Source organism: Nyctibius grandis, chromosome Z (assembly GCF_013368605.1).
Source record: "Nyctibius grandis isolate bNycGra1 chromosome Z, bNycGra1.pri, whole genome shotgun sequence".
Taxonomy (NCBI): Eukaryota; Metazoa; Chordata; class Aves; order Nyctibiiformes; family Nyctibiidae; genus Nyctibius; species Nyctibius grandis.
This window is the reverse complement of record NC_090695.1, coordinates 86476062-86489690: the sequence shown is the minus strand read 5'-3', so window position 1 is coordinate 86489690 and position 13629 is coordinate 86476062. Positions and strand designations below refer to the sequence as shown.

The following is a 13629-nucleotide window of genomic DNA, read 5'->3' as shown; positions in this document are numbered from 1 at the left end:
AAGGCTCTAGTAGCTAACAATATCATTTTTGCAGCTCCAGTACTGGAGATCAGGGATTTCATATTAGTAAACTGAGCACTGGTGTATACCGTAAACGGCCATACTACTTAGGTCACCCCAAATTTTTAGAGCCATCTCCCCAATCTGCTGTGAGAAAGCTGTTGCACGTGAAGCTGTGAGACACGTGATGACCTCCCATTTGGATCTGGGTTAGTACAGGGGGCAAACTCAAGAGATGGTCACAGCAGAGGGGCGTAGTGCCAGAGGGGGCTGAGCACTTGTCGTCTTGAATCAGTACTCTTGACTTCACAGGTTCAGGGCTGTGGAATGCCAAGACCAGAGGATCTTGCTGCATAGGTCAGGGACAGATGGTTCAGGAAGATGACCCACCTTCTGTGAAGACAGAGCTCTTGGGAGGGAGGAGCAGGAAATGCTGCTGGGAAGTGCAGGATGAAGGTGCAGGAGAAAGTCTAAAGAACTTTGGAAATGAGTACGCTTTCTGGAATTGGAGTACATGCTGTTCATGTGACCTCTAAGGACAATATCTACTGTGGGACGCATGGGCTGTGCCACTATTTCCAAGAACAAGTCTCACTGTTTAAGAAAACATACCATGGGTAAGAAAACAAACAAGGGGTAATGTTTTCTTACACTGTGTAAGAAAACAAGGGGTAATGTGAATGCCTCCAGTTGCTGAGGAGGTGAAATGGTTGTTGGGTCACTCGAGCACTGAGACAGGGAGGTCATGTAGTGTTTAAGGAAAGTCAAGAGCTCTACAGAACATCCAGCTTCTCTGATTGCGCCAGGAAAAGCTTTGGGACTTCTCAGAGTCTTCTGTATCTTGTATAGCATTGAGCTACTAGACAAATGATGTTTGTGCTGCTTACTGCCAAAAGCAAGTACTGCAGCTACCGGTTCCCTTGGCTTGGCACCTTACTTCTAGATCTTCTTGGTTTCTGTCTTCTGTTGTTAAAACATCTGCTGAGTGGGAAGTGGAGAACTCGTTTTATTTGAGAAGATGTTGAGGACTGGGCATGTGCATACATCTATGACTTGGGGTGCCAGTTATGCCTGAAAATACCACTGTGATAAAACCACAGAGGCAGAAACAGGAAAATACAATCCTAAATGTCATGGATTTTGCATTACTTGACACATTCCAGTTTATGTAATACAGTGCCATTGCATTCAGTGCCATCAGCTAGGCTGAGAACACCTAGACTCAAGACTTTAAAAGATTCAGGCATAGCAATACCTATGCAAGTTGGGATTTAGAACTGAAAATGCATGAGATGCCGCCAGCAGTTAACCTTGACATACTCCAAAGCTGGGCTGTTGGGTTTCGAGCTCTTTCTAGCAGGTTCTGGCTTCTGCATGACCTTTCAGTGCTGCAAACCTAGAAGATTTGGCTCAAAGACTTTTCCCCCCTCGGTGCCCTGGTTGTTATGTCTACTATCATTTTGAGGTTTGTATCATACTTGGTTGTCATGGTTTTTTGCAGTGTGTAGGAAACCCACGGGTTCAGAATATAAATACAGTGAAATGATGGTCTCAGCTCCAAAGAAGCAGCCAATACAATATTGCCTTCTGATCCCATGGAGTTTGAGCTTGCTGGGAGCTGTGAAGAGACAAGGAAGGTCTAAACAGAGCAACTGTTGGGAAATTAAATTATGGCTATTTTCTATAAGCAATGAACCCATAAGCGACTGAAATCTAGGAAGTGCTTTCCCAGTACTTGATTGATGGGGTGCACTAACTGCCTCACTGCACCTGATTCAAGACTATTCCGTGCATCTTGACAGCTGGTTGGAGAAAAAATGCTCCAGGAACTCAATTTCCAATCAGTACCTCAAATCATTAAAATGATTTCATCATTTATTCACTTAGCCTCTCCTTTCTAAAATTCAACTCCGTGCATTATTTTTTGAGGGAAATCAGAAAGGGGCAACCCAGTATACAGTGGAGTGTGGTGCCAGTGACTGCACCCTGCAGTGACAGATGCAGAGTTAACATGGATTCAGCTTTTACCACCACCCACAATACTGCTTTTTAATTTTAATAGGGTATAGAATGGGGGAACATGGCTGAAAACACTTCCCCAACTCTTCCAACAACTTTTGAAGAAAAATTATTCTGAGAAGGTTTCAGTAGCTCTGCCCCATGATAGTGCTGGTTACCTGCTATAACACCAAGCGTGGTGTTTAATGGACATCTCATAGATCAGAAGAATTGCTGTTAGTGCCAGCACAATCTCTGCCAGGGAACTGCTGCAGAATCTTGAAAAAATGTTCAGTTTCAGTTACTAATCGCTGGAGAGGTGGAGCATTAAGTGGTCTGCTCTGCTGTGAAGAACTGGTGTGCTTTTAGACATCTGCGGTTTTGCAATGAGTCTGCTATGAAGCAATATACCTGGAAGAAGGGTCGAGTAACTTGGGAGGTCTATAGGGATGTTGACAGGTCGTGGAGGGAGAAGATTAGAAGGGCCAAAGCTCAATTAGAGCTTGATTTGGCTGCTACAGTCAAAGAAAACAAAAAAAGTTTCTACAAATACATCAACAGCAAAAGGAGGGTCAAAGAGAGCCTCCACCACTTGCTGAATGAGGAGGGTAGTGTAGTGTCAGGGGATGAGGAAAAGGCAGAGGTACTCAATGCCTTCTTTGCCTCGGTCTTTAATGTCAAGACCGGTTGTCCTCAGGAGACTCAAGCTTCGCCAGGGGAGGTTCAGGTTGGACATTAGGAAGCATTTCTTCTCAGCAAGGGTCATTAGCCATTGGAAGGGGCTGCCCAGAGAGGTGGTGGAGTCACCATCTCTGGAGGGGTTTAAGAAAAGCCTGGACATGGCACTTAGTGCCATGGTCTAGTTGACATGGTGGTGTCAGGGCAGTGGTTGGACTCGATGATCCCAGAGGGCTCTTCCAGCCTCACTGATTCTCTGATTCTGCGATTCTGTGTAATAGCATTTCATCTTGCCTTATGCAACCAATACATTTCAGTGGTCATCTAGCTGCTACTCGGTTTCTCATGACCTGCTGATAAAAGAAATGCAATTGCTAGTGCTAAGCAAAGTTTCAGGGGTAAAAGAACAATACAAACAAAATTTTAAAAAACTCAAACAGTGTAGTTCATGGGCTTTTCCCTACTCATCTGCGAGAGTTTTTGCAAACTAACTAGTGAATATTTATGGGGTGCAGAGGGAGATGAAAAAAAAGAAAATTATTCACAGTGAAACACATGAAATTCAAATTTTAGCAGATGAAAATTCACAGCTGAACTTCTGGAAGTGGAAGCTTTGTTCAGAAACTGTTTCATGTGTTCAGGCTGGGGAAGTGGAGATGTTCCCAGGGCCTCCAGGAGATGGTGTACGCAGAACACGCTTGAAAGCTCACTTCTCCTCTGCTGCAAAAAAGGGTCAGTGGAGCTGATTCCTGGCTTGCCAGGATAATGCCAGATTTTGTTAAAATCCTGTCACTTTGAATCCAGTTCAGCTAGGTCATTAGTTGGCACAAATCTTTACAGCTGCATTGAAGCCAACAAGCAGTTTCAATCTAGAAACAAATGCACAGTCCGGTACTGACAGTTTATTTTTCTGCACTGCAACAAGAGCATACATGAAAAGAAATCGTGACTTAGGTCTCTGTTTAAAAATATAGAGCCCCTGTATCAATGCTCCCCGTGTGAGTGCTAATTGTTAATTATAAGATCTGCTCTACTCCTCTGTGTGCTGCAGAAGGTGTACGGCTAAGGGATGACACTGGGAACCCCCGTCTGTGGTAGGCAAGTTAATTTCTGAAAATTGCCCTGCTGATTGATTTGCTGGACAGTGTCTTAGCACAAAAAGCTCCATAAGAACAGAACTCTGGTGAATGTGAACTTAATGGTGTGTTTATCCCTGTTTCTTAATAGCACTTAAGAATTTTATGGACAGAGGGATTTTTGAGCTGAAATTCATTCCAGGAGAGCTGAGAACTGTAAGATAGTAAGTGTAAATTATTGTAGGAAAAATGGATAGACTGATGGAAAAAAAAAAGGGATTTAATTCCCAACAGGCAACAGGTGCCTATCAGCGCAGCCCTGGTTTCTTAAATATGTTATTTGCTATTGGCTTTTGGTTCAAAAGCATCACAGAATCACAGAATCAATCAGGTTGGAAGAGCCCTCCAGGATCATCGAGTCCAACCATTGCCCTGACACCACCACGTCAACTAGACCAGGGCACTAAGTGCCATGTCCAGTCTTTCTTAAACTCCTCCAGAGATGGTGACTCCACCACCTCCCTGGACAGCCCCTTCCAATGGTTAATGACCCTTGCTGAGAAGAAGTGCTTCCTTATGTCCAACCTGAACCTCCCCTGGCGAAGCTTGAGGCTGTGTCCTCTTGTCCTATCGCTAGTTGCCTGGGAGAAGAGGCTGACTCCCACTCCATGACAACCTCCCTTCAGCATCAAATGAAGGTAAATCAGAAGGAGTCCTTTGTTACTCAGAGATCCAACATTGGAACTAAATGTTACTTTTTTCTTTCTTGGAATCAGTTTGGAACAGTGAGGCATGTGTTAAGCACAAAGTGTAAAAGAAAAATGATGGGCTCATTTGGATGCCTGGACTTCTTGCACAGTGAAATATGGACAACAGTATTTGACTTTACCTGGTGTTCAGTCACTTCTTATTGTATTCCATGAAGATGACTTTTTTTCTAGAGGGCTTGACCCCTGGGCATCCCTGAAATCCAGGGGATCAGTGTGGGAGCTGACTGAGGACTTCTATCACTAGGAAGGGGAGTCAGGCTTGTATCCAGGTCTCTGTTTATAGATCACAATGGCTCTGACTTTTGTGAACAATAATAAATATCCTCAACGCTGCTAAGTCAGCTGTATGATGATCTTCCATCTCCCAGGTGATAAGATCAACCTTACACATCTTCTCTGTTCTCCGATCCTCTTTGCCAGTTAGTTCATTTTGTGAATGAAGGACATACATTTCTCTGCTTGCGTTATTTCTTTCAAGGGTCTGAGCCCCATCTATGATGCAGTTGCTATTTCTGGTGGTGGGCTTGCTTTCCTTTTTTTTTTAAAATGACATGATATATAGGTATACTGCAGCTTGAGAGTAAGAAACTGACATGAACACAGCTGGGAAAATGCTAAAACACATCAATTCCTTCTGGTGGTGCAAGAACAACCTTCATGACCTTTACCACATGGAATGAAGTCAGCAGGACTTCCTCCCTTCCACCCCTGCCCCTGTGTTCTTTGGATCAAGCAATCAGCGTGGTGAGGTAAAGAGTGGCCAAGACAGTAGGTGACAGTACAAGGCATTCTGTGTAGGTGAAGACCTACACAGGTGGAGCAGTAGGGGTTAATATACAAAGATATCGAAAACATAATTGTTGGCAAAAGGCATAAAAAAGCAGGTCTCGACGGGAAAGGAAACTTGATTTGGAGAACACTGCAGTGCATTGTCTGATAAACTGGGTATCAGAATGATAAAGATCCAAACTAGACAGGTCCCGAGCCTCCAAAGCCGTAACTTTACAAGAGAGCTTTAACGAGGTGATGGGGAAGCTAAACAAGTCGTGTGTTCACCACCATCAATTGCACAGGGAAGCTAAAGAAGCCAAGATTTCACCTCCATAAATTGCAGGTATCTTTCATCCCTGTATGAGATCACTCTGCAATGCCTATTCCGACTGGAGTCTGAGACTTAATTTCACCGTTGTCTGAGATTTTTTTCACTTTGGTCTCCGTGACAAGGTCCTCTTGAGTTCAAATCCTTCACTGACTCATTAATACTCAGAAAAGCACCGTGTGTTAATTAGCAGGCTGTGATGCTGTGAGTCATGACCTTCCTGTGTCCAATGACTTTGTGCACAGAGACATATGTGCTATAGGGTGTGCGGCCAACTTTTAACTGTAAAAAGGAAAGAATCCTGCAGTCCTCTACACATTCTAAACCCCATGGGAGCAGTAGGATTTCTGTTAACTCCACTGAGTTTGTTGCTTGTTTTTTTGCTATGCAATTTAATACATTTAGTGCAAATTTAAATATATGCTCTTTCATTATATATTTAATACATGGCAGTGCAAGTGGTGCTCCTTAGAATCATTCATCTTAGATTGCTGCAGTGAAAGACCACGGCAGTCTTTTAAGAGCATTTTCTTCAGTGTAATTCTTACACGGCTTTCTTTTTTCAGGAAGAAAATTCGTCAATAAACACACAACACTTATGGACTCTAAAGCTTGCTGAACTTCAGGGAAATATCATTAAATGCGGGGGCATTTGCATCACGCCTCTAACGATGAAAAAGGCCTGTGAAGTGCCTGGACCTTTCCTTTTTTATGGTTTGGTATTGCTAAAGCTCATCTCCAGTTACTTGCCAGTTGGTATTTCTGGACTGTTTTAATACATGTAACAGGGAGTTTTAAACTGATATAACAATGGCCATAAGGCCTCTAAATTAACTGAGGTTTTCATAAACCAGAAATGAGAGCTTGCACCCTCACATGTTATATTTTAAATCTAGAAACAAAAATCTGGGTGATTGTATGTACCGAATTCCTGGGTAAAAAAAAATTTCGGAAATACCTGGGGCTGTTTAGTCTGGAGAAGACTGAGAGGGGATCTGATTAACGTGTATGAATAGATGAGGGCTGGGTGTCAAGAGGAAAGGGGCAACCTCTTTTCACTTGTGCCCTGCGATAGAACAAGGGGCAATGGATGCAAGCTAGAGCACAGGAAGGTCAACCTCAACATGAGGAAGAACTTCTTTGCTGTAAGGGTGACAGAGCACTGGAACAGGCTCCCCAGAGAGGTTGTGGAGTTTCCTTCTCTGGAGACTTTCAAGCCCCGTGTGGATGCGTTCCTGTGTAACCTGCCCTAGATTGGTCCTGCTCTGGCAGGGGGTTGGACTCGATGATCTCCAGAGGTCCCTTCCAACCCCTGACATTCTATGATTTTATGATTACTCAAAGTGCTTAGTTTTGTAACAAAAAGATGGACAGCTCGTAAGAGCAATTGTTCAGACAATGGATTGGAAGAGAAGCAGAGATTTCTGAAGTTGAATCCCAAAGCACACCAAGGCTGTCGGAAGAACTTGCTGGATGGGGCTTGTCGGAGTGATTGTAGGTGTCTGCAGTGTATTACCTGGGGCATCTACATTGTTTGTGAGACGTCAGTGCTGGGCATGCTAGTAGACCAACATGCGTGATGAAGTAGGCATTTGGTTTGGGTGATCTTGTCCTGAAGTGTCTTCAACAGCAGCCCAATGTGCCTACCTCTCCCAACTACTGTAAAACCATCTTAGACTGAGTAAATCATATGTATTGTCTCCACTGCAGATATGTGAATCTATGTGAGATAATACAATGAAATTGCTGATGGTGGGATTCACAGGTATAGCCCTTTCTGTTAAATGAATCTCAACAGGTTCGACATTTTCTATCAAAATGCAATGAGGAAAGGAACTTTGCCATTGCCAAAGGGTGTTTTGAAGGGAAAGTGATCCAGAGAAGTAAAAATATAACCACAGTAAATTAACAAGCATAGCTACTGAAGTGTGTCCTAAAGACAGCAAAGAAAAGCTGACAGCTGTCACAGAAGTGACAATGGTCAGATAGCACCTGAAAACCTCATTATATTGTTGAAAGAATGACACTTCTAGCAGAAAGAAAGGGCGGGCATTGGACCACCTTATGGAAAAATTCTGCCCACCTCTTCAGCTTCTGCTGTTGTGTGCTTTCTTGTTGGCATGTGTGAAATATTTCTTCTGTCCTCTGAGCTTCCATAATTATTTTGCCTCAGATAATCTGAACTACTCAACACGCTCCTGACTTTATAGTGCATCTCCAACATGTGCTCTTGCATTAGAAGCCTGAAAACAAAGTCCCTGCTTTGAGTCCCCTTGCCACTAAAAAGCCCCACTCCCTGGGGAGATCCTGGAATACAAGACCCTGTCATGTCATACAATCCAAAGATGTGACACTCGGAGAAAAACTGAAATAAGCCTCTGGGATTCCGATGAGAGAAGGGATAAAAGCAGTATTAAATAATCAAAATGCAGTGTTTTTCCTGTCTCTTTTAAACTTCTTTGCCATGGACCATAGAAAGCTTCCTAAGAGGGAACCATGGCACTGCTGCAACTTTCATCCTCACAAACAGCGTGTCCATCCTGCAGCTATCCCCGTGTGCTCAAACAGCAGACTCAACATGTTCACGTGAGCTTCATCCCCAAAGCTGTGTTTGCCAGTTTCCACTGGCAAGAGATCATGGTCTAAAATGTGGAAGATTAGAAAATGAGGGAGAGAGGGCAGCTGTGGCCCAAAATTGTCCATTCTCTTAGAAGAGTAAGATTTTAGGGTGGCAGGACATTGCTTCAACATTTCTGCAACTTACTGGCTATGTTGTAAATGTCACCTGAAATGTGACCTAGTAAAGGGAGTCGCCAGCTTTGACGGATACTCCGGACTTTGGCTTTAGTGACCCACCCCTGTTAAGATTCTTACATGGAAAATACATACTAAGTTTCTAAAACTCAATAGATATTCCAGGAACTTAATTCTCCTGTCTCCCATTGGTTGCCTCCTGCTCTGGTTTGTCTTGCCTCACTGCCTGCTCCTCCTTTCAGAAGCGTGATGGTATTTCTATATTCACAGAATCACAGAATCAATGAGGTTGGAAGAGCCCTCTGGGATCATCGAGTCCAACCATTGCCCTGACACCACCATGGCAACTAGACCATGGCACTAAGTGCCATGTCCAGTCTTTTCTTAAACCCCTCCAGAGATGGTGACTCCACCACCTCCCTGGGCAGCCCCTTCCAATGGCTAATGACCCTTTCTGAGAAGAAATGCTTCCTCATGTCCAACCTGAACCTCCCCTGGCGAAGCTTGAGGCTATGTCCTCTTGTCCTGTTCCCTTACTTCTAACTTATTAGAGCATTCTCAAGAATGTTAGAGAATGGCTCGTGTTAGAGAAGCTCACCATGAGCCGGCAATGTGCGCTCGCAGCCCAGAAAGCCAACCGTATCCTGGGCTGCATCCCCAGCAGCGTGGCCAGCAGGTTGAGGGAGGGGATTCTGCCCCTTTACTCCGCTCTCATGAGACCCCACCTGGAGTACTGCGTCCAGCTCTGGGGCCCCCAACACAAGAAGGACACGGAGCTGTTGGAGCAAGTCCAGAGGAGGCCACGAAGATGCTCAGAGGGCTGGAGCCCCTCTGGTCTGGAGACAGGCTGAGAGAGCTGGGGCTGTTCAGCCTGGAGAAGAGAAGGCTCCGGGGAGACCTTCTAGCATCTTCAAGTACCTGAAGGGGCTACAGGAAAGTGGGAGAGGGACTTTTTACAAGGGCATGGAGTGACAGGACGAGGGGGAATGGTTTTAAACTGAAAGAGGGGAGATTTAGATGAGATATTAGGAAGAAATTCTTTGCTGTGAGGGTGGTGAGACCCTGGCCCAGCTTGCCCAGAGCAGCTGTGGCTGCCCCCTCCCTGGCAGTGTTCAAGGCCAGGTTGGATGGGGCTTGGAGCAGCCTGGTCTGGTGGAAGGTGTCCCTGCCCATGGCAGGGGGGTTGGAACTGGATGATCTTTAAGGTCCCTTCCAACCCAAACCATTCTGTGATTCTATTCTATGATTCATTTAAAGGTCCAACTGAGACATCTCTAATTCTGTATTCCACTTCACCTTGTGATTAGCAGTTGTACTGCAACTCATTTTCTTTTGAATTCTGATGAAAATGTTGCACCTTTGAGCTTTCAGCATCACAGGAGGACCATGTTTCCTTTGCTGAGCTGCAATGAGCAACTGCTAAAACACTGTACTGCTTGGTCAATTAAGCATCACTGTTGTAACATGAATTTTTTCTAGAAAGGCAGATGCTGTTTATTCAGGATATATCTAACATCAGGGGTTTTTTTTTAATCAGAAGAGAGAGAATAGATATTCCTGGCATACTGACTTTAGATATCAGGTTTCTAATCTTGAAAAAAAACCTTTTAATTTTTCCCAACTTGCCTTCCTTCCTGACTGCAATCTCAGATGGGATTTGCTGTTTGTGGCTGCCAGCCTGAAGAAATTATGTCTCACATCACCTCAAGAAGGTTGCTCCTCTATTTTGGGCTTTGTTTTTCAAATACATTTCAAAAGCATAGTACAAGGGCATATGTATCCTGAAAGCAGCAGCAGAATGATTAAAGTATATTAAAATTAAAAGGATTATTTCTGCATCCTGCAGCTTTCTTTTTGAAATGAGTCTCCACCACTGAAAAGAAAGAGGTAAGCAAATATGGAAAAAAAACCCCCATAAAATCTTTAAATCACATAAAAAATGTTTTAAGTAACAACTAACTCAAAAGTGGTGCATGTACCTCTGCAACTGTTGTGCCCCAAACATTTCCTAAACCTAAGCTTTAAGTCTTAAGAGAGAACTTTGAAATCACACAATCACAGAATCAACCAGGTTGGAAGAGACCTCTGGGATCATCGAGTCCAGCCATTGCCCTGACACCACCATGTCAACTAGACCATGGCACTAAGTGGCACAGTTCAGGCTTTGTGTGAGAAAACATTAAACCAGAATATTTTCTGTTATAACTATTCTTACAGACTAAGGCTTCGGAAGCAAATGCATGAATGAAATACGTGGAACTATTTTGTAGTTCATGTAATGGCAGGCAATCCTCTTCCATAAAATCTACCTTGTCTTACTCCCACCTTGGAAACCGTTAACTACTCAGAAGCTTAGATGTAGTCCATGAAGCAGAGAAGTGCCTGCCTAGGACAGGTCAGTAATGATGCTGATTTAATGGCACCACTGAGGTTGGTAACCAAATCATTGGTGTTTCTGTTCGGGACTAAGACCTGTGTTTGTAGCACCTGACGTGCTTCAATACTCTACGCTCAATTTTGTAACTCAACAGCCAAGTTTTACAGCGCAGCTTTAGAATAATTCCATTTTCTTGCAATTGCAGAGATTTCCCAATACCTGTCTTCGGAACGCCATGTGTGGTCACGGTAATGATGCAGAAAAATAAGATGTAATCGGACGCGATTTGATTTGATGGATTAGGTGATGCCCATGCAAAAAATAGAGGACTAACCGCATTTTCAAGCCAATATTATGGCTCATACAACAATGACTGTAACAGAGAATATGCCCAGAGCTGGGGAAATTCAGCCAAAAGCTCTCACCTGCTTATTCAGAATGCTTTGAATAAAACAAATACGTGATTCCTGGACTTTTACGGCTTAAATTGATGAAGTTCTTGATGCAGTATTTATGATGTTTTTTTCTAGGAGGGGAAGGGCAGATTATTAGCAGCAACTTGCTTTAAGTCATAAATCAATTTTAAGAGTGCCTCAGGCCAACCATATAAAGCATTGTTCTTTGTTTAAAATACTTTTGGTAGAAACGATCCAGACAACGTTGGAGGAAGTGAGTCAGAAGTCGTACTCACAAAGTGAAAGCTGTACGGTCATTAGTCTGAATGCAAGGTTTTACTAACATAACAGATGGAGCCTGGCCTTTGCTGTCTGGAGGGACGTGTAACTTTTATTTACACAATTTACAGAAGCAAAATAAATGTTCAGTTCTTGAGTTCTTAACACAGCTTTTTCCGGTGGCAAAATGTTGTATCACTTCAGTCACCCGAGACAAATTAATGGTGGATGGTTCCAAAGCTATGTACGAGCAGTTAGGGCATGAGTATAAAACTGTGGACAATACAGTCACACCTTCACTGGAGAAAGTACCAAACAAACAAGGGAAATTTGCTGTTGCCACCCTGTCCCCTACAGTGACTGTCAGGTGAAGAGGATGCCTGCTCTTGTGTCACCTGCAGCCATGTAGTCTCTCTACAAACCATTCTGTCTTCATGATCATTACTTAGTGGCAAATAAAATCAGAATAGACTTAGAAAATAACTGGACTTAAATTCCAACTAAGATCCCTTCATCCCCCCTTGGGGGAATATAATATATAAAAATAATATATAATATAAATTATAATAGGTTGCTTTCTGATTTTATTAAATATAATATAAATTATATAATATAAATAATATAATATAATATAATATAATATAATATAATATAATATAATATAATATAAATTATAATATAAATTATGCAGCAGTGAATTTTGACTGCGAAGAAGAAAAGGCTGAGTTAATAACAGATGTGCTTTACCTTTGGGTCGTGTATTCCAGAAAGCTCTTCATAGATCTTCTCTCCTACCATGACAGCAGCTAGGTTGGCTGTGTATGTGGACAAGCAAAACAGACAGAAAATAGCCCAGAGATTCATTAAAAACCTTCCAGTCCAGCACTTGGGGGGTTTGATGGCAGCTGTTCTTCCAAACAAGATCGCATAGCAGACGTTCAGGGCAGAGGAGAAAGAGAAGACTTTGTTCCTATTCCTTCCCTTGGGGGTCATCCCAAAAGGACTTTTCCACTCATATAAGGTGAGGAATATAGCTGTGATGTGCAGAGCAACAAATATCCCCAGCCACATAGTCCAGTGAAGTGGCCACATAAAGGCTCCAATAGGAGCTGCTGTGTCTTTGGTCCTCACCAAGATGCCCAGGCTGGTTGAGAAGAAAGGGCTGGTGAAATCAATCACTTGGCTGCGGGCAGTGTTAATGCTAAATGACGTCACTGCCATGTGAGCTGTGCCAGCAAGAAGGTCTCCCACCAGCCCTGTCCAGTGGCCGTTCTTCCAGGCTCCGTATTTTCCATCACCAACAATGTACAAGTCAAAATCAAAATTCATATCCTCAGCTAGCTTCTCCAGCAGGTCAATGCAGTAGCCATAGCAGCACTTCTTCAGCTCAATGGGAACGGTGTCATTCCCTCCTTGAAGGGTTTCAAACAGGTTATCCAGCACGGATGAATCATTGGTCAAAGGATCCAGGCACAGCTGCCCTGCTGGGCAAAGACCTTCATCGTCTACATTTCTTGTGAAGACGAATGGATGCTCGATGAGAGTTACCACTCTGAGGTGCAGCCGGGTGGGGTGTTGCATGTGATTTTTATGTCTCTGGGCCTGTTCTGGCCATATCCCATAGTCCATGATTATCTTTCCTTCTTGCCAGCTCCCCAGACGAGTCCACATTGGGTTCCCGACAGGGTCGTGCTGCAAATTCCAGATGAAGATGTTGTTTTCTGAGCTGACAATGGAGGAGCCCTTCACTTTAATGTGGCCACTGAGACCGTGAAAAGTTGTGTTGGCTAAAAACCTGTTGGAGGGAGAAAGCAGAGTAATCAGAAGCAGACAACTGAAGTCATCGTGCTAAAGCATATGCAGACACCATGAATTTATGTTAAAGTGAATAGATTGGGGATGTTGTTGATACAGCTACCTGTATCGCTAGTAGCTTTCCTGTGGCACAATGAACAAGCCACTTAATTTATGACTAACATACTCGGGAATGCGCTCCTGCATATCTAATGTAGATGAAAACTCTTCAGGAAAGATACTCTTTTTATTTGCTAGAAAAAATGAGTGAGAGAACACCAATTTTTTCAGTTACCTTTGCCTCATAAATTAACGAAACATATGTCAGTTCTAAGCTGAACTCACCAGATTTGTAGTTAGTTTCCTAGACAAAAATATGGATGAAAATGGAAGAGTGGTAACTATGTAT

At 43.3% G+C, this 13629-nt stretch overlaps 1 protein-coding gene across 1 annotated transcript in view; it reads right to left on the bottom strand.

Moving 5' to 3' along the window:
- GRIN3A (glutamate ionotropic receptor NMDA type subunit 3A) overlaps positions 1–13629 on the bottom strand; it is an 81168-nt gene that overhangs the window by 22854 nt on the left and 44685 nt on the right. The window contains exon 4 of the mRNA XM_068422964.1: positions 12174–13221. Within this exon, the coding sequence (XP_068279065.1) occupies positions 12174–13221 (1048 nt within the window). The remainder of the gene's footprint in view (positions 1–12173; positions 13222–13629) is intronic.